This window comes from Mobula birostris, chromosome 3 (assembly GCF_030028105.1).
Source record: "Mobula birostris isolate sMobBir1 chromosome 3, sMobBir1.hap1, whole genome shotgun sequence".
Taxonomy (NCBI): Eukaryota; Metazoa; Chordata; class Chondrichthyes; order Myliobatiformes; family Myliobatidae; genus Mobula; species Mobula birostris.
Window position 1 is genome coordinate 43,208,728 of NC_092372.1, and position 25,409 is coordinate 43,234,136.

General features: G+C 41.9%; 1 protein-coding gene across 5 annotated transcripts in view; it reads left to right on the forward strand.

Moving 5' to 3' along the window:
• The first annotated feature begins 353 nt into the window (after positions 1–353).
• Positions 354–25,409, forward strand: part of ddx4 (DEAD (Asp-Glu-Ala-Asp) box polypeptide 4) — a 90,391-nt gene continuing 65,335 nt past the window's right edge. For 2 of the 5 annotated variants that reach the window (XM_072252532.1, XM_072252528.1), the window contains exons 1-3: positions 354–566; positions 12,269–12,374; positions 12,464–12,515. In XM_072252532.1, the coding sequence (XP_072108633.1) occupies positions 12,306–12,374; positions 12,464–12,515 (121 nt within the window). In that variant the 5' untranslated portion in view covers positions 354–566; positions 12,269–12,305. Of the gene's footprint in view, positions 567–1,302; positions 1,372–12,268; positions 12,375–12,463; positions 12,516–25,409 lie in introns of those variants that run through there. The other 3 variants (XM_072252530.1, XM_072252531.1, XM_072252529.1) reach the window with 3 other exon arrangements.

Consider the following 25,409-nt stretch of genomic DNA (forward strand, 5'->3'; position numbering starts at 1 on the left):
AAGCCCTTCACATAGCGAATTCTGTACAGTAGTTCTTAGTTATAATTTTTCACCTTGGGATAACATGAAGTTGTGAGAGGTGTTATTGTTAATCTGTTACTTTTTAGAATCAAAAATAGTGTTATGGATTTGTAATAGAGAAGTTTATTTGAGTAATTAGTATTGAAATTAGTATATTCATAACTAGTTGCTTTTAATTCCCCAGCACCTGAAATACATATTTTGAGAAAATAAAAAACAGACACTCTTGGCTTCAATAATTGTCAGAATCCATTAGGGAGCCATCTAGTGTTAATAATGTGCATGTACCATGACCCGAATTAAACATTCAATTAAATGGGGTGATTAGCTGGCAAAGAATGAACTTATTCTTTCAGGCAAATACCCAGGTGAAGTACTCATGCCTTGCCTGGAGCGTCCGCAGAGTTTAGGACCCAACGGAAATGCGTGGTTTGTTTTCAGCCTGTTCTTGAGGTGAGAATGTTGAGATAGCGGCTGTTTTGACTGGGTATTTATAGGAGAAGACTGTGGTTTCAAGTTGTGCTGCCCGGGTTAAAGAATCGCAGGTAAGAGGTCGTAGACTTGAATCTTTGTGTAAATGAACAATTGATGGAGAAAAAAAAATCTTATTTGTTTTCTGTGTTGCTGTAGCTGACATTTCTTTTTTGGATCATTTGTTCCTCAATCAGCGTGTCAATTTATGAACCTTAATACTATCGCTCGGAGTACATTGCTGATTTTTCAACTGAAAAGTTGACACGGTGGCGTAGAATCTTTAACTGGACTTCGTTTAAACTTATGATACCGTGAGCGTTTTCAATTCATGGTGTTTTGTATCTGAACCTTTCTTCGCTTAGGGGTATGCACGAAGTTTCCAACTAATTTTATGTTTATATTCACGGAACTTCGACATTAATGTCGATTTAAGTGTTCGTGAGAAGGGGAAAGAATGCTAACTGGAATATATTATTGAGTTAAAATGTCGATGCATCTTTCATCCGTTTTCGTGCTTTACAATCTCTTTCCCCACCTCCTCCCAATTCTTTGAAAAATAAAACGAAAGGAGGAAAATTTTGAAATCTGCTACATGACTGTGAGGGAGTTCAGGTGCAAGTTGGGTTGCATTGACACCTCGAGTTGTTACATTGGTTGCCGGTGACCCCGGATCATGTGTCTCATCGGTGATTCCACAGCAATTGACGTCACAATAGGGTCGCGCCATTCGCCGGGACGTGGGGGTGGGGTGGGTGTTTGGGGGGGGGGTCTGAGGAGCGCGAGCCCGCGTCACATGTACCCGATTGATGGCCACGTGAGTCTAGAAAAGGCGCCAAAGAGGTCTTGGAGTGGTGGTAGGTCCTGGCAGACGTTTTAGTAAGTAAACTCTCGTGTAAATGTTTTTTTTTGTCGTCTCGGTTACGAACGACAAACTCGAAGAACACTCACTGGTTCGTGGGCAAGAGTCTAGGTTGCTATGTTAGGAGTGGTTCCGTGTTCAATGAAAAGCCTCGAAGCATCGGTTGGTGAATGGCCTTGAAGGTTCACCCAACACTGAAAGTATTTTAAGGGCTAGAAATTGGCATGGATGCAAAATATTTCGGAAGTTGTCCGGAAGGAAAAACATTTTGGTCCTTTTTAAATGGAAAATAATGTAAAATATTTTCGTTGGAACGGGGTATGATAAGAAGTCACGTGCTTTATGACGGATATGGGCAATTTTTTTAACAACGTCATTTAAAGCTTTTCCTATATTCATTTGAAGATTGTGGTGTGATTGCTTATTGGGGCTGCATTGTAAGCTCGGGACCAAATAGTTGTGTTTTTTTAAATCTCTGCTGATATTTCCACAGTTGCGTCATTTAGTTTGGAACTGGCATGGCGTCTCATACACGGTTAAGGAATCGCATTAGGATATACAAATTGGAAAGTGACATTTCCAATTGTCTTGTGAATTACTCTGTTGCTTCTTTAGAATTCCTACACACTGCATATTTTGCAGGAATATTAAGTATGTGCTGTCAAACTTTTTCGAGAGTTGTTGAAGCTACACTCGTGAGGCAAATGGACTGCCATAGTTAGCCTTTAGTTGAGCAAAAAGCTTAGTGGAGTTGCTTACTGCAAGCTCCCTGTGTCCTCTTTTTTTTTTTTGCTGCCCCATTGGCTGACACCCGGATGGGATAGGTGCTACTTAATTTATCAACCCAAATTGGTTATGTCTTATATTAGGCTGGAGTCACTTTTCAGTGAAGGGCTGTGATTAGTGTCAAATACTGCAATAATCAGGAAATAACTCTGCTTCTAACATGGGACATCTGTTAGTTTGACAGATGAAGAGCTCTGGTGGAGTAATTTGACTTCTGTTCCTGCTTTCTATTGACATCAGTTTTATTAGTCTCTTGATGCCACTGAATTATTGCTTTGATAGGTAGTATTGGGAATCAGTTAGCACAATTATATAGGACTCTTCTGAGAATGTTCTGTACAATTCTGGTTTCCTTTCTAGAAATTTAAATTACTGAAAGATTCTCTAGATTACTTTCTGTGAAGAAAGAGGAGTGATTTGATAAATGATGAGATACTAGGCTGACAGTTTTGAAATGTCAAATTTGGAATGCAAAATAATTAGTAATATTCTGTTTCACTGGGTTTGACAGGTAGATAAATTCAGAAATAATCATTTTCCTTGTCTGGGATGCTAAAACCAGGCGCTCAATCTCAAAGTGTGGAGTATGGCATTTGGGTCTAAGATCAGAAATTTCAAAACAGTGGAAGAACTTAGTGTCCCATGCAGCAATTTGATGTTATAATTCAAATTAAAGATAAAGCAGATGGGGTGTAAATGTCAAAGTTGCTGGTGAACGCAGCAGGCCAGGCAGCATCTCTAGGAAGAGGTACAGTCGACGTTTCAGTTCGAGACCCTTCGTCAGGACTTTGTTAGTCCTGACAAAGGTGAGCAACCTTTGAGCAACACAAAGGTGTTAACAGCTTCTCTCTTTGGCTTTTTTTTTTGAGTAAATGGCATTTCACAGCACTATGTTGTGAAACATCAAAAATAGTTGCAGTGGCAGCTGAAATTGTTCTGATGGAGTGTTCGATTTGAAATGTTAAACTGGTTTACTTGTGGATGTTGCTTGACCTGCGAAGTTGTTATTTTGATCTTTTGTGTAGCTTCTTCGGGAGGCTACAATACAAGGTTTCTTTCTCCTGAAGTCAATCATTTCTTTGGTCTTGCTTCACTGTCAACAAGACCTTCTGATATAATATTATTACCATACTATCAAACTCCGCTTCAAATTTATTCAATGACTTGGCCTCCACAGCTGCTGTGGCAATAAATTCCACAGATTAGCCACCCTCTGGCTAAAGAAATTCCCCCCCCCCCACCCAATCTCTGTGCTAAAGGGATTTGATTTTTTTGCTGTGTACCTTCTGCAGATTGACACTCATTCCTCTTAATAGGCTAACCAGAACTATTGAGGCTATGCCCTCTGGTCCTAGACTTTCCCATTATTGTAAACACCCTCCTCATTCACTCTGTGTAGGTTTCAGTGATGTCCTCCTTGCATCATAATTTAGCGATGGAGGCCCAGGGCCATGAAATGCTTCTCGTGCGTTAACCTTTTCATCCGTTGAGCCATGGAAAAGTACACATAGAACCAGGCCCTTTGGCTCATCTAGTCCACATTGGACCATTTAAGCTGCCTACTCCCATCAACCTGCTGGAGTTACTCGGTGAGTGGGGCAGCATTGGGGGGGAGGGGGTCCAAGGAATTATTTTGGATCAAATTTTCACGTCAAGACCCTGACTTTGGGCTCTCCAGCAATTTGTGTTGCTTCTGCAATGTTGTTGGAATAGTTTTGTTGAACATGGCAAGCCACGTAGAGCACTACAAGAACGGCACTGGCACAAGTGCTGTTCCTAGCTCAGTTAGTGGATTGGACCAAGTCCAAACCAAACTTCACCACAAAGTGGCCTAGGTGTCAAGTTCATTTCTGGTTGCAGAGCCATGTGGTCTATAATTGGCCACAGGCAGGTAAGTTTGAACAAAGAGTTTTGCACTTTATCCTAAAGTTGCTTATTAGGGTAAAGGGACATGCATTCAAAATGTAGGACTGATGTTAAAATTGAATTTTCTGAACTGCATGGAGGACGGTGACCACTGGTGTTCTGCAGGGATCTGTTCTGAGACCCCTTTTGTTTTTTTTCATATAAATGACCTGGGTGAAGAAGTAGAAGGGTGGGTTAGTAAGTTTGCTGATGACACAAAAGTTGGGGGTGTTGTGGATAGTCTGGATGGCTGTCAGCGGTTTCAGTGGGACATTGGTAAGATGCAGAACTAGGCAGAGAAGCAGCAGATGGAGATGTGAAGTGGTTCATTTTAGTAGGTCCAATTTGAAGACAGAATATAATATAAATGGTAAGACTCTTGGCAGTGTGGAGGATGAGAGAGATTTTGGGGTTCATGTCCATAGGACACTCAAAGCTGCTGCAGTGTTGTAAGGAAGGCATATAGTGTGTTGTTATTCATCAACCATGGGATTCAGTTCAAGAGCCAGGAGGTAATGTTACAGCTATACAAGACCTTAGTCAAACCCCACTTGGAGTACTGTGTTCAGTTCTGGTCACCTCACTACATACAGGGAAGATGATACTTTATATAGAGAGTGCAGTGGAGAAGATGTTGCCTGGATTGGAGCACATGCCTTATGAGAATAGGTTGAGTGAACTTGGCCTTTTCTCTTTGGAGGATGAGAGGTATTGATCATGTGGATAGCCAGAGGCTTTTTCCCAGGGCTAAGATGGCGAACATGGGAGGGGGCATAGTTATAAGGTGCTTGGAAATGGGTACAAGGGGGATGTCAGGAAGGTATTTCACACAGTGCTGGGTGTGTGGAATGTACTACCAGTGAAGGTGGTAGAGGTGGGTGCAATAGGGTCTTAAGAGACTCTTGGGTAAGTACATGGAGCTTAGAAAAATAAAGGGCTATGCAGTAGGGAAATTCTAAGCAGCTTCTAGAGTAGGTTATATGGTTGGCACACACATTCATGTGCCTATCTAAATGGCTCTTAAAAGCCTCTTAACATGTTTGCCTCTACCGGCATACCAGGCAGTGCATTCCAGGCATTCGCCACTCAAGTTTTTTTTCCAAAAAAACCCCTTGTATCCCCTTTGAACCTACCCTCTCAACTACAGTGCCTGTCCTCTGCTGCTAGATGCTTCTACCCTGGGAAAAAGACATTCCCTGTCTACTTGTGCTTCTCAAATCTTATAAACCTCTATCAGATCTTCCCTCAGTTCTAGAGAAAACAACCAAAGTTTATCCAACCTCTCATGATATAACTTGCCCTCTAAACCTTCAGCATCCTGGTAAACCTCTTTTGTACCTTTTCCAAACCCTCAACATCTTTCCTGTTTGCCGGGGGGGCGGGGGTGCTGGTGCAACCAGAACTGTATGCAATACTGGTGTGGCCTAACCAGAGTTCTGTAAAGTTGCAGCATTGATAAGTTGATTTTGAACTCAATGCCTTGACTGATAAAAGCAAACGTTCTATAAGCCGCCTTAACCACCCTGTTCATCTATATAGCCACTTCCAAGGAACTATGAACTTGCATCCCAAGATCTCTGCTCAGCAACACTCAAGGATCTTGCCCTTAGGTGTACTGTCGTATTGCACTTGCCCTACCAAGGTGCAACTCTTCACATTTATCTGGGTTAAATTCCAGCTGCCTTTACTCTGCCCATACCCTCAAATGATCTATATTGCACTGTATTCTTTGCCAGTCTTTTACACTATCCACAGCTCAATCAATTTTGGTGTCACTTGCAGATTTACTAACCTTTTCACCCAGGTCATTTATACACATCACAAACAGCAGCGGTCTCAACACAGATCCCTGCGGAACACCATTAATTACAGAACTCCAGCTCTAATAAGTCCCTTCAAACACTACCCTTTGTCTTTGTTGTAGTGTGGATGAAATCACTGGAGAGACAGTCACAGGTAGGTACAAAGCAGCTTCTTTATTCGACACAACAAGGTACAGCAGGCATCATATGGACGGAGACGCTTACGGTAGAAAGGTCTGCTAGCCCAATGTGGACTCGATATTTATATGCTAAACACAAAAGCAATCGCTACTTAAAAAGTTATAGCTAATGCATAGATAATGCTTCCTTCTGAAGCCACATACAAAACATCACACCTCCTAACTTCATCTTTTCCTTCTGACACCAACATGTCTGGGTTGGTATCCACAGCCTTTAGGAATGCAAGTCACATAGAAACATAGAAAATAGATGCAGGAGTAGGCCATTCGGCCCTTCGAGCCTGCACTGCCATTTATTATGATCATGGCTGATCATCCAACTCAGAACCCCGCCCCAACCTTCCCTCCATACCCCCTGACCCCCGTAGCCACAAGGGCCATATCTAACTCAGATCTAACTAAGTTAAATCCACAATATATTTATTTGGCATTTTATGTGCTAACATAGAAGACAATTCATATCTATGAAGTATAGATAATGCTGCCTTTGAAACTATCTGTAAACTTCATCCCAGAGGCGTCAACAGCGTCTGGTATTCACAGCTTTTAGGAAATGCATTGTTACAGATGATCTCAATCCACAGTACAACAGGAGACTGATGGCCAAGCCATTTAAGTGTAAATGAATCATCTACCCAAAAACTCAGTCTTCTATGCACTAGCCAGTTCTCAAACGAAACAGCCAGTTTGTCGCAGATGCAATGTATCTTAATCTTGTGGATTAGCCTCCCATGAGGGACTTTGTCAGATCCCTTACTAAATTCCATGTAGATAATATTGACTGCCCCCTCATCGCCTTGTCAAAAACTCAGTCTGGTTGGTAAGACACAACCTGCCCTGGCTCTCCCTAATTAGGCCATGGGTTTCCAAATGCTCCTATGTATCGCTAATAATGTTCTTCAGCACATTTCCCTGTACCTGATGTGAGATTGACCGGTCTAGAGTTCCCAGGATTTTCCCTTGTTCCCCTCTTGCACAATGTCAGCCACTTGCCTGTCCTCCGGGCCTTGCCTGTGGTTAGAGAGGACAGGAAGGTACTGGTCAAGGGCCCAGCAATCTTGTCTCTTTCCTCCTTCAATAACCTGGTGTAAATCCCATCAGGCCCTGGGGACTTGACCACCCTAATACTCATTAGGAGACCCAACACTTCCTTCTCCTTGATCTCTAAATGCCTTAACATATTTATACACTCAGCACTTGTCTGCTGGTATTCAATATGCTTTTCCTTGGTAAATACTGAAGCAAAGTACTCAGTAAGTAAATGTAACAACAGGAATTCTGCAGATACTGGAAATTCAAGCAACACGCACCAAAGTTGCTGGTAAACGCAACAGGCCAGGCAGCATCTATTGGAAGAGTTTCAGTCGACGTTTCAGGCCGAGACCCTTCGTCAGGACTAACTGAAGGAAGAGTTAGTAAGAGATTTGAAAGTGAGAGGGGGAGATCCAAAATGATAGTAGACAGGAGGGGGAGGGATGGAGCCAAGTGATTGGCAGAGGGGATATGAGAAGATCATGGGACAGGAGATCTGGGGAGAAAGACGGGGGGGGGAAACAGGATGGGCGAGGGGTATAGTCCTTGGGACAGAGGGAGAAAAAGGAGAGTGAGAGAAAGAATGTGTGTATAAAAATAACGGATGGGGTACTAGGGGGAGGTGGGGCACTAGCGGAAGTTAGAGAAGTCGATGTTCATGCCATCAGGTTGGAGGCTACCCAGATGGAATATAAGATGTTGTTCCTCCAACAGTTAGTCCTGACGAAGGGTCTCGGCCTGAAACGTCGACTGAAACTCTTCCAATAGATGCTGCCTGGCCTGCTGCGTTTACCAGCAACTTTGATGTGTGTTACTCATTAAGTACCTGACTCTCATTCTCTGGATCCATGCAAATGTACCCCCCTCCCCTCAATCCTTGTCCTCCCCTCTCTTGTTATCTTCTCTCTTGATGTATGTATAGAATGCCTTGGGATTCGCCTTAATCCTACTTGCCAAGGACTTTTCATGGCTTTCCTAGTTCCCTTGAGTTCTTTTCTGGCTTCCTTATAATCTTCATGCGATCCTAACTTCTGATGCTTTACATATTTTTCCTTTTTCTTGACTAAATTTATCACCTCTCTGGACATCCAAGGTTCTCTTGTGTTTCCATCCCTGTCCGTCCTTCTAACAGGAACCGTACTCTATGATCTTTCAAACACCTTCCACGTGTCTGATATGGACTTGCCAGAGAAAAGGTGTTCCCAATTAACTTAGTTCCTGTCTAATGCCCCTGCGATTTGCCCTTCTCCAATTTCAAACTCCCACAAGGACCATACCTATCCTTAAAATTAGGGAATTGTGGTCACTGTTCCCTAACTGCTCACCCACTGAAAGGTCAGTCACCTGGCTATTGCCCTTAAGTGTACTGTCTCCTTGCATTTTCCCTACCAAGGTGCAAGTGAAGTGCTGTAAATTTTAATTGGATGACCAAGCAGGCACATGTACTTTGCTTAGCAGGTTGGGTCTGCTAGAATGAAGGATTTCATATTGTGGGAATGTTTAGTGATGATTTCAAAGTACATTGGATTGCATTCAATTGGGACTGGCACATTTTGACCCAATTAAGCATATATGCCAGTTAACTGAAATTTCATGTAAATAGTTAACGTATAGAGAAAAAAGACAAACTACTGTTAAACTAATCTACATATTTAAATAACATAACAAATTCGAGCACTTATCAACAATACACTGCTACAAAATCTTATTGGTTAGTTCCTAATTGTTATTGACAGGAATTTATCCAGTGTACATCTTCTTTTGATTGACTGATAATGAACAAAATCAGCGCAGATAAATAGATTGCTTTCATATGCTATTAACAATTGTGATTTGTTTTTCATTGTCACATTAAAGATGATTTTTGGTTTCTGAATTCTTCATAGTTCTGAACTGTTGAAATTGTTTCATTTGCACGTCTAAGCCTGAATGCTTGAAACAGCAGTGAGCAAAAACAGTTCTGACAACAGACCCCGGCTCGTTACGTCGACTGTACCTCTTCCTATAGATGCTGCCTGGCCTGCTACTTTCAGCAGGTGTGTGTGTGTGTGTGTTTACATTGAGTGTGTGTCTCTCTCTCTTGAATTTCCAGCATCTGCAGATTTCCTCGTGTTTGCGTCTCCAGTTCGGAATTGTCTCGCTGCTTATCTCACCAACTGTCAGTGACAAAAATCACTGCTCTTTGAATGCAAGTGCAGTGGTCCCCAACCACCGGGCCGCAGACTGGTACCGGGCCGCAAAACATGCGCTACTGGGCCGCGAGGAAACGATATGATTTCGCAATAGGAGTGAGCTGCACCTTTCCTCATTCCCTGTCACGCCCACTGTTGAGCCATTACGCATGCGAGGTCATTACCCGCGCGTCATCCACGTCAGCACGGGAAGAAGATCAACTCCTCGAGCTTGCAAATGACGGCTGTGTGTTTAATATCCAAATGTTACTTAAAATGTTATGATGCTATTGACTTACTTATATAACCATATAACAATTACAGCACGGAAACAGGCCATCTCTGCCCTTCTAGTCCGTGCCGAACGCTACTCTCACCTAGTCCCACCGACCTGCACTCAGCCCATAACCCTCCATTCCTTTCCTGTCCATATACCTATCCAATTTTTCTTTAAATGATCATATCGAACCTGCCTCTACCACTTCTACTGGAAGTTCGTTTAACACTTACTTCAAGCTCCCCGATAATTGACTTATCACTGTATTCATGCGAGGAAAATATGCGCTGTGCTTAATATTAAATGCGTTAGATAAACCCTTTTAGAAACGAAATTGAAAAATTGTGTATTAGCCACTTATCACCTATATTCTGGTCATGATTAACACCCCCCCCCCCCCCCAATCACCAGAAATGATGTGTAGAAAAAAAATCGGCACGTACATGCATGTGCAAATTATGCATGCGCACTGGTACCTGCACAAGGCTTCATGGTCATTGTGGTCTCTCGGGGTAAACAACGTATTTGACTGCTACTCTTGTCCGTTGGCTACCATACCCTACCCCCCCCCCCCCCCCCCCGGGGGTCGGCTGGTCCGCAAGAATATTCTCAATGTGAAACTGGTCCGCCGTGCAAAAAAGGTTGGAGACCCCTGTGCAAGTGCATGCATCTGATGCTGATTAGAAACGTTGGCAACACTGCCCTTCCCCAATTAAGTGGCATAGTGTTCAAAATAAACAAGGGCATCCAGGCTTTTTTTGATTAGTGTTTTTTTTCTGTAAGATTTATCCCAAGTAAGTCCTGCTGAAGGGTCTCAACCTGAAACGTTGACTGTACTCTTTTCCATAGATGCTAGCTGGCCTGCTGAGTTCCTCCAGCATTTTGTGTATGCTCCTAAATAAGTGGCTGTTCTGATTTAACTGGAGACCTATTTAACCAGAATCCACTGTATTGAACATATTCTGCGGGTCTTTAGTTCAGACATCTCTGGTAGATTAGAAGAGAAGCCCAAAAACAGTGCTGTCAAGGTAATGTTGGTGAACAGTGAATCTAATGATGTTTCTCAGCCAAGCAAGAGTCTAAAAAATTTTGTACAGCACGAGTGCATGACTAGCATAAAGATTTAATGATTCACTCAAACTTTACACTTTTAGCTTCAGGCCCAAAAAGTGATCTACACTTGATGTCTATAAATCCTTGCTGGCATGTGAACTTTGAGAGTTGACCATTTGCACTCAAGACAAGATACTTTATTAACGTTACCACGACCCAACAGTTAGGTTGGCTCCGGTCATTTCCTACCAAGCACTCGGCTTATTACAATACTTTCATGGCTACAATGCTTTGCTATGCAACTCAATCCCTCAAAGTTGTCTATTTTCTAGAAGGTTCATGTTCAGCTTGTGTGGTTGACATGTCTTGCAAGGGTTTACTTACACTTGGAAGCGTATGGATTTACTAGAGATGATGAGTTTATGTAGGACAGGTCATGTCTTCCTACCTTTTGAGTTTTTGAAGATGATTGATGCTAGGGCAGTGGATCTTCCCTACATTGACAAAGGTCTCTGGGTCCATGGTGATTTGGTAGACTAGAAGTAAAACTGGGTTGGCTGGTGAAAATTGAGGCTAGCGACAGGGGTATTAAGTTCGCAGATAGCACAGATGTTAGTTGTGCAGAGTGAGTGAAAGGTTGCCAGAGGATACAGGCCAGTTGCAAATGTGGTTGGAGATGGCAGTTGAGTCCAAATATAAACGACAAAATGTATAGCAAATGATAGGATTCTTGGGAGCATTGATTAGAGGGGTCTTGGCATTCCAAGTCCTTGGTTTCTTACAGTGGAAATAAGTAGATAGGCTGGGGGGAAAAAGGCAGACATGGATTTGTTGGTTGATTATCATTGACTTGGATGCCATGAAATTTGTTTTGTCTGTAGTACAGTGGGGAGGGGGAGTTATAAATTAGAATAAATGCAGAAACAAAGATTTATCGTACATTTGTACGAGTATTAAATACAGTTCTGAGGTTCGTCCTCGGGCAGGCAGGCAGCCAGGAAACAGGGAAACACTATGGAACCTGTTGAAGAAAACATCAAACACTGAATGCGTGGGGAGGAAAAAAAATAGCACAGATGGCAAAAGTGCTAAGAACACATGATCAAATCAGTAGTATTTAGTCTAGCTCAGTTTAGCGCCATGCGGCTTGTCAATATGGGCCACAGGCCATTCTTCACCAAAGCATTGCAGTCTGCATCGATCATCCTGATCAAATTGCAGTAAGGAACAAGGAGGTAGTGTTTGTGCACTGTTGGGAAACCTGGAGGGGTGGAAGCTGAATTGTATGTGGGTCTTCAGGCTGCTGTACCATCACCTTAAGTGTTACAGGAAGGGGGGGGCATGTCCCAGGTGGTCAGGGTCCTTGAGCTCCATCTCTTGAAGATGTCCTGGCGGGGGGGGGGGGGGGGGATTGTGCCCGTGATTCTGTAACTCCTGCAGCTGCTTGCGTTCTGTGCTTTGGAGGCTCTGTTCTGGGCTGAGATGCTTTCCAATATGCATTTATTGGAGTTTGTAAGAATCTTAGACATACCAAATCTCCTTAAACTTGAGTCTGATTCTTCAGTATGAAAGTATAAGATGAAATAGCTTCAGTTACAAGGATAAAATTGGAGTAGTTAACTGTAATTGCAGGATAGATTGTATGATTGTATAAATTTTATTAATGTGTATATTTGCTTATTTTAAAGGTAGGAGTGCAGCCATTGCTTGACTAGATTTTTCCACATGGCAGAAGTTTGGGATCCTGAATTTGAAATGGAGCCTGTTGCCTATATCCCATCTTTTGATGATATGGTAGGCATCTTGTTGCTTTGAAACATGTTTACTGATTTCTTAGATTGAAATTTCTCAGATGTTTGACAGATCTTTGTTTTTAAATTTAGGCAAGGCTAATGAATGATGACATCAATGGAAATCACTCTTCAGATTTGAAAGGTAAAAACCTATATGTAACAAAATTTGAGAATTTTCTGAATCAGAATCTGGTTTTGTTATCAAAGTTGCTGGTAAACGCAGCAGGCCAGGCAGCATCTCTAGGAAGAGGTACTGTCGACGTTTCAGGCGGAGACCCTTCGTCAGGACTAACTGAAGGAAGAGTTAGTAAGAGATTTGAGAGGGGGAGGGATGGAGCCAAGAGCTGGACAGGTGATTGGCGAAGGGGATATGAGAGGATCATGGGACAGGAGGCCCAGGGAGAAAGACAAGGAGGGGGATACCCAGAGGATGGGCAAGGGGTATAGTAAGAGGGACAGTGAGAGAAAGAATGTGTGTATAAAAATAAATAACGGATGGGGTACAAGGGGGAGGTGGGGCATTAGCGGAAGTTAGAGAAGTCAGTGTTCATGCCATCAGGTTGGAGGCTACCCAGACGGAATATAAGGTGTTGTTCCTCCAACCTGAGTGTGGCTTCATCTATACAGTAGAGGAGACCGTGGATAGACATGTCAGAATGGGAATGGGATGTGGAATTAAAATGTGTGGCCACTGGGAGATCCTGCTTTCTCTGGCGGACAGAGCATAGGTGTTCAGCAAAGCGGTCTCCCAGTCTGCGTCGGGTCTCGCCAATATATAAAAGGCCACATCGGGAGCACCGGACGCAGTATATCGCCCCAGCCGACTCACAGGTGAAGTGTCGCCTCACCTGGAAGGACTGTCTAGGGCCCTGAATGGTAAGGGAGGAAGTGTAAGGGCATGTGTAGCACTTGTTCCGCTTACAAGGATAAGTGCCAGGAGGGAGATCAGTGGGGAGGGATGGGGGGGGGGCGGGGTATGAATGGACAAGGGAGTCGCGTAGGGAGCGATCCCTGCAGAGAGGGGGGAGGGAAAGATGTGTTTAGTGGTGGGATTCTGTTGGAAGTGGCGGAAGTTACGGAGAATAATATGTTGGACCTGGAGGCTGGTGGGGTGGTAGGTGGGGACCAGGGGAACCCTATTCCTAGTGGGGTGGTGGGAGGATGGAGTGAGAGCAGATGTGCGTGAAATAGGGGAGATGTGTTTGAGAGCAGAGTTGATGGTGGAGGAAGGGAAGCCCCTTTCTTTTAAAAAGAGGAGGACATCTCCCTCGTCCTGGAATGAAAAGCCTCATCCTGAGAGCAGATGCGGCGGAGACGGAGGAATTGCGAGAAGGGGATGGCATTTTTGCAAGAGACAGGGTGAGAAGAGGAATAGTCCAGATAGCTGTGAGAGTCAGTAGGCTTATAGTAGACATCAGTGGATAAGTTGTCTCCAGAGATAGAGACAAAAATCCAGAAAGGGGAGGGAGGTGTTGGAAATGGACCAGGTAAACTTGAGGGTAGGGTGAAAGTTGGAGGCAAAGTTAATGAAGTCAACGAGCTCAGCATGCGTGCAGGAAGCAGCGCCAATGCAGTCGTCGATGTAGCGAGGAAAAGTAGGGGACAGATACCAGAATGGGTACGGAGCATAGATTGTTCCACAAAGCCAACAAAAGGCAACATTGACTTCTCTAACTTCTGCTAATGCCCCAACTCCCCCTTGTACCCCATCTGTTATTTATATACACACATTCTTTCTCTCACTCTCCTTTTTCTCCCACTGTCCTTCTGACTATACCCCTTGCCCATCCTCTGGGTCCCCCCCCCCCGCGTCTTTCTCCCCGGGCCTCCTGTCCCATGATCCTCTCATATCCCCTTCGCTAATCACCTGTCCAGCTCTTGGCTCCATCCCTCCCCCTCCTGTCTTCTCCTATCATTTTGGATCTCCCCCTCCCCCTCCCACTTTCAAATCTCTTATTAACTCTTCCTTCAGTTAGTCCTGACGAAGGGTCTCTGCCTGAAATGTAGACTGTACCTCTTCCTAGAGATGTTGCCTGGCCTGCTGTGTTTACCAGCAACTTTGATGTGTGTTGCTTGAATTTTCAGCATCTGCAGAATTCCTGTTGTCTGGTTTTATTATCACTGTTTTACATGATGTGAGATTTGTGGCAACATGACAGTACAAACATAAATTTGCTTTCAATTATAAAATGGTGCAAAAAAGGAATAATGGAGTGTTCATGTGTTTGTGAACCATTCAGAAGTGTGATGGTGGAGCGTAAGAAACTGTTTCTGAATAGTTGAGGCTTCAGGTTTGTCTTCCTCCCTGGTGGTAGTATTAGAAGAGGGCATGATCTTGTTGGTGAGGGCCCGTAGTGATGGATGCCACCTCTTTGAGGCACTGCTTCTTGAGTGTGTCATTGATGGTGGGGAGCATGATACCCATGATGGCACCGACTGAATGGACAATCCTGGGAGTGTGCATTGGAGGTTCCATTCCAGCCTGTGATGTAACCAGCTAGAATTCTCTCCACCATACGTCAATCGAAATTTGGAACGTTTGGTGCAATGTCAAATCTCCTCAAACTTGGAACAAAGTAGAACTGCTGGCATGCCTTTGTAATTGCATCAATGTGTTGGGCCCATGACATCAGAACAGACTGGACAGACCTAGGTCTTACAGAAGTAGCTTGTAAAGATGTATACTAAAATCATTTGGTAACTTGCCTTTTGCTCTCAGTGTTAAAGGAAAAGATGAGGCAAACTTGAATGGAGAGTTTTGTTTGGTTCGCTTAAAATCTGTTTGATATGCTTTACCTCCAGCTCCTTGTGTTTTGTAGCTTTTTTTTCTTCTTAGTTTCCACTTTCAGGCATGCTAGGAGCCACACTCACGTCCCCATCTACATCAACAAAGCTGTAGTGGAGCGTGTATCAAGCTTCAAATTCCTTGGTGTCCACATTTCCGAGGATCACACCTGGTCCCTGAAATCCATCCTGATCAAAAAGGTGCAATAGCGCCTTTATTTCCTGTGGAGCATCAAGAAAGCTCACCTCTGTCCCAGGATACCGACGGACTTTTACCACTGTACCATTGAGAGCATACTCACCAACTGCATCTCAGTGTGGTATGGCAATTGTCCCGTATCGGATTGCAAAGCACTCCAGCGTGTGGTGGAAACTGCTCAGCGGATTATCGGCACCCAATTGCCCACCATTGAGAACATCTACCATAAACGCTGCCTGGGCAGGGCGAAAAGCATTATCAAGGATGCATCTCACCCTAACCATGGACTTTTTACTGTCCTCCCAACCGGTAGGTGCTATAGGAGCCTCCGCTCCTGCACCAGCAAACACAGGAAGAGCTTCTTCCCTGAGGCTGTGACCCTGCTGAACCTCACACCATAGCGCTAAGCAGTATTGCATCTGTATTGTACTGTCTCAGTAGTTTTATATTTGTGTGCTGTAGCACTTTTTATGGGTAGTTATTTTGTAAATAACACTTTTCTTTGCATTTCTGGTTAGGTGCTCAACTGCATTTCATTGGCTTTGTATCTGTACTCGGCACAATGACAATAAAGTTGAATCTAATCTAACCTAATGCTGTCTTATTTATGCTACTTGGGGATTTGGGCTTTTTGTTGCCCAGTTGTAATTCAGTTGGGTAATACATAGATAATCATGCAAAGAAATATATGTCTGGGTCAAATTGACGACCTGTCGACTGCCATTCAAGAAGATTTTGCCACCTTGAATGGCAGAGCTGTAGAGTGGCCATTTGGCTCATGATGTTGTACTGATTTTTGATGCCAAATTATACTAAATGCCTTCTATGTATCATACTTATGCCAGCATTCCCTTCATGTTAATCTGTTTTGTCTGTAAGCTTCTTAACTTCTCCAAATTGCCTGATTCCACTACTACCCCTGCTCTGGACACCACCTGATCTGAGATTTAATGAAAAAAAAACTTGCTCATATTGTCTTTAAACTTCACCCCCAAGCTTAAAATTATTTGCCCTGGTATGATGTTTTTTCCCTAGTGAAAAGATTGAGTGTCATAAAGTGATACCTTCCTTGAACTTCCATTCTAGGGAGAACAACCCAAGCTTGTCCAATGTTTCCTTTAGTTCATACCCTCCAATGAGAGCCACACCCTTTTATGTTCCATAGTTTTTTCCCCACTATATCCACACCTCTTCAAGATGGGGTGATCAGAACTGTTTTATATAGCTACAACATGACTGACTTGCTCTTGTACTCAACACCCCTACCAATGAAGGTGAGTTTTCTATACAGCACATTTACCACTTGATCCACTAGCATAACCACTATAAGTGAACTGTGAATCTGGATGCCAAAATCCCTCTGCACCTCAATGTTATTAAGGGGTCTAGTGTTAACTATACTTTCTGTATGCTTTCTCCTTTTATTTGACTTCCCTAAGTACAACATCTCACACTTGCCCAGATAAACTTCATCTGCCATTTCTCTGCCCATATATGTACCTGCTGTATTCTTTAGTCCTTTACGTTTTCCACAGGTAAACAGTTAATCCCTTTATTCCAAAGATTTTTCTGTCTGGGCCTCAAATAATTCTACTTCCTTTGTATGCTCAGAGCATTTTCCAAAAACCTGCAACACTGAGACAAATTGTTCATCATAAATTCCCATTGTCTTTGTAATTGAAGACTCTTCTACAAGAGCAGTCCACTTAGCAACTGCACATTTAATCCCCTCAGAAATGCGCATTGTTATAAAGTGGCCGCTTATTCTTTAACTACATTGAGTCTTGGCCAATTTGAAGCACCTTTTCCTCATGAGTAACTCTAATCCCATGATTTGTCCTGGTGGGCAAATTGGGTCATGGAGCCTGTTTCAATGCTGTTTAATTTGTCAAGTACACATTCTTCTACAAATTAACTTGTGTTGCATTAAGTCTTTTTCTCTCCCATTTTCTGTCAGCTAAAATTGTTTCCAATTAGTTGCAAAACATACTAAATTCAGAATAATGGTAAAATGCTTTCTTTTAATTCCTGCATGTGTGCTTAAAACTACAAGATCTGCTTGCAATTAAAACAAAATAACAAATAGAGTACATGATCAGTCTGTCCTATGAAGAAGAAGATGAGGTTTTGTCAAAAAGGCTATTTACAAAATAGTCTGTATGCAATGTGCTGTTAGAAAAGGGAAGCAGAGCACAAGAACTTTAATGTTAAGAATGATCTGTCCTCAACTGTTAATTGCCCTTGAACAAATAAGGGTGTCTTGCTGGTAAATGCATATTGTTGACTTAAATGGGAAATTGATTGTGTTGTAGAAGCCAGACTGGATATAAAGGACAGACGCTCTAAAATGGCAGTGTGATGAGATGGTTTGTAAGAATTTGCATTGGGACTGGAAAATTTGTTTGACTTTAACTGACTTGGGAAAGTAATTAAGTTTTGTAATGCTAAAGGTAGCTGGTGTTAGAATGTAAATACAGAATAGTACTACACAGTGTATTGGCATTTTTACCCTTTATTTGTGCTGACCTATATAAATATATTCTGATCAGTGTACAAACCCCATTTCCAGAAAAGTTGGGATATTTTCCAAAATGCAATAAAAACAAAAATCTGTGGTATGTTAATTCCCGCGAACCTTTATTTAACTGACAAAAGTACAAAGAAAAGATTTTCAATAGTTTTACTGTCGAACTTAATCGTATTTTGTAAACATACACAAATTTAGAATTTGATGGCTGCAACACACTCAACAAAAGTTGGGACAGTTAAAATAAGATTGAAAAGTGCACAGAATATTCAAGTAACACTGGTTTGGAAGACTCCACATTAAGCAGGCTAATTGGTAGCAGGTGAGGTATCATGACTGGGTATAAAAGTAGCGTCCATCAAAGGCTCAGTCTTTGCAAGCAAGGATGGGTCGTGGCTCACCCCTTTTGTGCCAAAATTTGTGAGAGAATTGTTAGTCAGTTCAAAAGGAACATTTCTCAACGCAAGATTGCAGAGAAATTAGGTCTTTCAACATCTACAGTACATAATATTGTGAAAAGATTCAGAGAATTCAGAGACATCTCAGTGCGTAAAGGGCAAGGTTGGAAACCACTGTCGAATGTGCGTGATCTTCGAGCCTTCAGGCGGCACTGCCTAAGAAACCATCATGCTACTGTGACAATTATAGCCACCTGGGCTTGGGAGTACTTCAGAAAACCACTGTCACTCAACACAGTCCGTCGCTGCATCCAGAAATGCAGCTTGAAACTGCATTACGCAAGGAGGAAGCCATACATCAACTATGCAGAAACGCCAGTGAGTTCTCTGGGCTCGCGCTCATCTCAGAGGGACTGAAAGACTGTAGAACCGTGTGCTGTGGTCAGATGAGTCCACATTTCAGCTAGTTTTCGGAAAAAAAACGGGCGTCGAGTTCTCCATGCTAAAGATGAAAACGACCATCCAGATTGTTATCAGCGAAAGGTGCAAAAGCCAGCATCTGTGATGGTATGGGGGTGCATCAGTGCCCACGGCATGGGTGAGTTGCATGTATGTGAAGGTACCATTGACTCTGAGGTGTATATTAGGATTTTAGGGAGACATATGTTGCCATCAAGGCGAGGTCTTTTCCTGGGACGTCCATGCTTATTTAAGCAGGACAATGCCAGACCACATTCTGCACGGGCTACAACAGCATAGCTTTGTAGACACAGTGTGTGTGTGCTAGACTGGCCTGCTGCCAGTCCAGATCTATCTCCTATTGAAAATGTATGGTACATCATGAAGAGGAGAATCAGACAATGGAGACCACGGACTGTTGAGCAGCTGAAGTCTCGTATCAAGTAAGAATGGACAAAATTTCCAATTGCAAATCTACTACAGTTAGTATCTTCAGTTCCAAAATGATTAAAAAGTGTTATTAAAAGGAAAAGTGATGTAACACAATGGTAAACAACTTTTGTTGAGTGTGTTGTAGCCGTCAAATTCTAAATTTGTGTATGTTTACAAAATACAATTAAGTTGGTCAGTAAAACTATTGAAAATCTTTTCTTTGTACTTTTGTCGGTTAAATAAAGGTTCACGTGAATTAACATATCACAGATAGTTGTTTTTATTGCATTTTGGAAAATATCCCAACTTTTCTGGAGATGGGGGTTGCTCATTCCTTCTGTCCTTCCCTTTACACCTATAACTACTTGTATTCCAGTCACATGTCTATTTAAGTGTCTCTTAAATGTCTTTATGTATCAGTCTCTATCATGACCCTGACAGTGCATTCCAGGCACTCACCAGTCTGAGTAATTTAAAAAAAAAAAAAAAAAATCTTCCTCTCCATCTCCCTTAAACTTCAGTTTGCTGTGGCTGTGCTAGCCATTCAGTAATTTTCTGTCCAAAATGAAAGCTTAAAAAAACTGGGAATTTGGGGGGGAAAAATGAATGCTGTGGAAACACGCGGCATGTTAGGCAGCCTCTGGGATGAAAAACAGGATCTGATAGATTAACAGCTGAGACCCTTCATCAGAGCTATGAAAGAAAAATGATATCAAGCTGCATGGAGTGAGAGAGGGAATGGATGGGACAAAGGGAACATCTAATGATGAGGTTAGAGTTCCTGTGAGGATAAATTGTTTTTTTATATATATTTTAATAAAAAAAAAGCAAAGCTTGGATCAACATCTTTCATTGAATTCAGGGAGCAAAAACTGAAGCCATGAGAGTTGAGCAAGTTAAGGAGGACAAGATCTAGAATTCCTACTCCACCCTGGATGAAAGGGCTTCAACCTGGAACTTGTCTGCGCTTCCTGGTATTTAGCTTGTGGCCTTCAACCCCATGGTGCTTCATTTAGACAAGTACCTGATATTTCAATCTTGTATGAAAACAGGTGTCCCCCGCTTTTCGAAAGTTTGCTTTATGAAACCTCACTGCTACGAAAGACCTACATTAGTTACCTGTTTTCGCTAACGGAAGGTGTTTTCACTGTTATGGAAAAAAAGCAGCCGCTCTCCCCCGGATTTGGAATGGAGTTCCAGCCGGCATTACTTTAACACATGCCTGTGAACAGCCGTTTGCGAGATGAGTTCTAAGGTATTGGAAAAGCCTGAAAGAGCTCGTAAGGGTGTTACACTTAGCATAAAACTAGACATAATTAAGCGTTTTGATCGTGATGAACGAAGCAAGGACAAAGTGAGTGTGGCTTGTGGAAGCTGACGAAGATAATGCTGAAGAGGTTTTGGCATCCCATGACCAAAAACTGATAGATGAAGAGCTGATGCAATTGGAAGAGGAAAGGATAACAATCAAAACTGAATGCAGTAGCGAATGGACCGAAAGTGAAGTCGTCCAGGAACTGAACGTGAAGCAACTGCGTGAGATTTTCGCTGCAATGATAAAGTACGACTTTAATTTTGAAAGGATACGTCGGTTTAGGGCATATTTGCAGGATGGTTTGAGTGCTTACAAAAAACTGTATGCTGCAATGATAAAGTACGACTTTAATTTTGAAAGGATACGTCGGTTTAGGGCATATTTGCAGGATGGTTTGAGTGCTTACAAAAAACTGTATGATCTAAAAATGCACAAGGCTAAGCAGTCAAGCAAGCCTTCCACAGCAGACGACGAACCTCGACCTCTGACATCGAGGCAGGCAGACATAGAAGAAGGTGACTTGCCTACCCTTGTGGAAACAGATGACGAGATGATACCCCAGTGTCCCACCACCCCGGGCCGCGGACAGATACCGATCCGTGGAGAATGCAGTGGTAGCCAGGAGGCACCCAGCACATCTTTAAGAAAAAAAGCCAAAATAAACAAGCTAATTAATTAGGTGCCACGCAGCGTTGTCTCTGATCTGGGCGGATATTTACGTGCCGGGCGGTACCTAATTAATTAGCTTGTTTATTTCAGCTTTTCTCTTAAAGATGTGTTGGGTGCGTCCCGGGCACCGCTGGACCGCTGCATGCTTCGCGGATCGGTATCGGTTCGCTGCCCGGAGGGTGGGGGCCACTGCACCACCCCAAGCTCCGACTCAGCCTAACACACCATCATCAGTGTGCTCAGTGCTGTCTCAATTCCTGTAAGTGATACTACACTGTACATACATTATTTCTACTTTATATAGGCTGTATATTTGTAGGTGTTATTTGGTATGATTTGGCAGCTTCATAGCTTAAAGGTTACTGGAGAGTGCTTGCACCGTGTTTTTGCCGAGAGTGCTTGTGTGAGATTTTTGCTACGGAGAACAGTGCAGGTAATTATTGTAGAAAAGTATTTCTACTTTATATAGGCTGTGTATTCATCATATCATTCCTGCTTTTACTATACGTTACTGGTATTTTAGGTTTTGTGTGTTATTTGGCATGACTTGGTAGGTTATTTTTGGGTCTGTGAATGCTCACAAATTTTTCCCATATAATTAAATGGTAATTGCTTCTTCATTCCGGCACGAAAGGTTTCATAGGAACGCTCTATCTTAGTGGGGGAAATATGGGACAAGGGTGGTCCCATATGGGACAAACTGATTTAGCCCAATATACGGATGTCCTGGCAAATACGGGACGGTTGGCAACCCTATGTTCAACTTCAACAGTGCGTGACAGGGAATGAGGAAAGGTGCAGCTGACTTGTATCGTTTCCTTGCGGCCCTATGGTTGGGTACTGTTGTACTAGATGGAAGAAATTTTTCTTCAAATTCATTAAGTATTCTATCCCTTAGTTCTTTGCTCTTTGGTTTTAAAGACATTTGCCGTAAGGGTTAATTTCTTACTATCTATTCCATCTAATTTTAGACCATCAGATGTAAGGAGCAGAATTAGGCTATTCAGCCCACCAATTCTGCTCAGCCATTCAGTCATGGCTGATTTATTATTTTCCCCCTCAACTCCATTCCCCTACCTTCTCCCTGTAACTTTTGATGCCCTTACTAATTGCAAACCTACCAACCTCTACTTAAAATGTACCTAATGTCTTGGCCTTGTCTGTAGCAATGTATTGCACAGAATTGCCATCCTCTGGCTAATGAAGTTCCTGCTCTTCATTCCAAAGGGGTGCTCCTCCTGTGCCAGGCAGTCTATAAGAGGAAGGCAGTCTCTACTGTTGGCTGGAAGTTGACAGGTTTTCTATATGCAGTACTTCAGCAAACTTCTATAGATGTGTGGTGCAGAGTATATTGACTGGTTAAGTCATGGCCTGGCATGGGAGCAGCGATTCCTTTCAATGGAAAAGACTTCAAAAAGTAGTGGATGCAGTCCATGCCATCAAGGGTAAAGCCCTACCCGCAACTGAGTACATTAATGAGTGCTTCTGCCACCAGGAAGAAGGTACAGGAACGTGTGTCCCACACCACCAGCTTCAGGAACAGTTATTACCCCTCAACCATCAGGCTCTTGAACAAGAGGGGTTAACTGATTCACCCCAACACTGAACTACTTCCACAACCTATGAACTCACTTTTAAAGACTCTACAGTTCACTTAATAACATTAATTATTACTTTTTTCTTTGGTTTTTGCACATTAGTTTTCTGTCTTTTCATTGTTTTTGTGTATTTACTGTAAATGCCCCCATAAAGTGAATCTCAGGGTAGCTTTTGGTGACATGTACTTTAATAATAAATTTACTTTGAACTCTGAACTATCTGAGAAGAGCTTCTTTAAGTCTTTGGAAGCTTTAACACAAGTTTTTTGCTGAGTTTCTGATGTTGATGATCGGGGGTCAGGTTGATGAAGATCAGCACTAGATTGGTTACTGCCTAATCCACTTGTCCCATAATGGGTTATGTGGGCATCTCTGTCGGTGCTTGGTTGACTTCATATTTTGCTGGAATCAGCCATGTGCTGAATTGCAATGCTAATTATTTGCCACTAGAGGCCCCTTTTTACTATATAATTACTGACAAAAATTCTCATGTGAAGAGTTAATATTTAGAGGTATTTCTTAGATAAAATAAAGAAATTTCCTATTTGTATAGTAAGCCAATCTAGTTAAAATTTATCTCCCACAAAAAAACAGAATTGGACAGCATAAGTAAATTGACTGTGGGGATTGGTATTGAACTAGTGATTTTACTAATCTGCAACTTGTGGTTAACTTTATTATTGGGGATGTCTTTCCATCACCTTGGCTATCGTTATAACAGTCATTGACAAATGCAGATCAATTGATGGTCTTAATTGTCAGGTGATAGCTTCAGGAGAGGTTGACCTGAAGTTTCTTTTTGGAGAAGGAAAATGTATTGTGGGATAGTTGCTAATTTAGAAGTAAGCATCCAGGCCCACTGTTACTGTAATTTTAAGTTCTATTTTTAAAAAAAAAAAGGGGGTCAAACTAATATTAACAAAAGTGAATAGGAATCTAGATCATTTTTGCGCTTTCGCTCTCTTTTGCCTCTTCCCCCCCCCCCCCCGTGTGTGTGTTAGGGAAGATTATCTTCTCTCCTTCCTGGCTTGACGTTTATGTGAAACCAGGTCCACAAAAGATATGGCCATTTCCAACTAGCATTTCTAAGGTAGCTGAGCAACTTGTACCAGAAACATAAAAGAAAACTTATGAAACTATGTGAAGCACCAAACCAGTTATTGGATTCTAATTTGTAAAGGCTCTTCCAGTCTGGTAAATTTTTTTTTTCTCTCTCTGTCTCTTTAAATCTTTTTATTGAACAAGTATACAAAAAGGTAAGCTAAATAGGCACTAATACACTGTTAGAATATAATAAAATTACAGGAGATATTAATACAAAAAAAAAGATACAAACAATGTAATTAAACATAACGTACCAAGGTAACAGTATACTAATTTTTATATATATTTCAATAGAGAAAAGGAAAAAAAACCCACCGTGCAACTAACTAAAAGCAAAGCAATGGTCTAACTTGAAACCAAACAGAGTTTAAAAAAAACTTAAAATCACGTCCTCAATCCCGACCTCCATTAAAAACAGTTTTTTTAAAAAAAAAAACCAAGAAGGGTATACATTACCTTAAATGAAAATATTGAATAAAAGATCTCCAGGTCTGTTCAAATTTAAATGAGGAGTCATAAAGATTGCTTCTAATTTTCTCCAAATTCAAGCATAATATCATCTGAGAAAACCAAAAAAAGGTAGTTGGAGCATTAAGCTCTTTCCAATGTTGTAAGATGCATCTTTTCGCCATTAAAGTAAGAAATGCAATCATTCTACGGGCTGCAGGAGAAAGATTACTGGAAATTTTAGGTAGTCCAAAGATAGCAGTAATAGGGTGAGGAGAGATATCTATATTCAATACCTTGGAGATAATATTAAAAATGTCTCCAAAAAGTTTCCAGAGTAGGACAAGACCATAACGTATGAGTTAAAGAGGCTATCTGCCCCGGACATCTATCACAAAAGGGATTAATATGAGAATAAAAGTGAGCTAATTTATCTTTGGACATATGTGCTCTATGAACAACTTTAAATTGAATTAGGGAATGTTTAGCACAGATAGAGGAAGTATTGACTAATTGTAAAATCTGCCCCCAGTCATCCACGGAAATAATAGAACCCAATTCTTGTTCCCAATCTGACCTAATCTTATCAAATGGAGCTTTCCTAAGTTTCATAATAATATTATAAATAATAGCCGATGCACCTTTCTGACATGGATTAAGGTTAATTATAGTATCTAAAATGTATGTAGGAGGAAGCATTGGAAAGGAAGAGAGTATAGTACTTAGGAAATTTCTAACTTGTAGGTATCTAAAAAAATGTATTCTTGATAAATTATATTTATTAGATAATTGTTCAAAAGACATAAGGGAACCATCTAAAAATAAATCCAAAAACCGTGAAATACCCTTAGTCTTCCAAATTTGAAAAGCACGATCCGTAAAAGAGGGAGGAAAAGATATGTTACCTAAAATAGGAATCGCTAACCCAAATTGGTTAAGATCAAAAAATTTTCTGAATTGAAACCAAATACGTAAGGTATATTTAACTATCGGGTTAGACACCTGTTTAAGGCGTTTCAAATCAAAAGGAAGAGAGGAACCTAAAATAGAGCCAAGTGTATAGCCCTGAACAGATTGTAATTCCAATGCTACCCATTTGGGAAT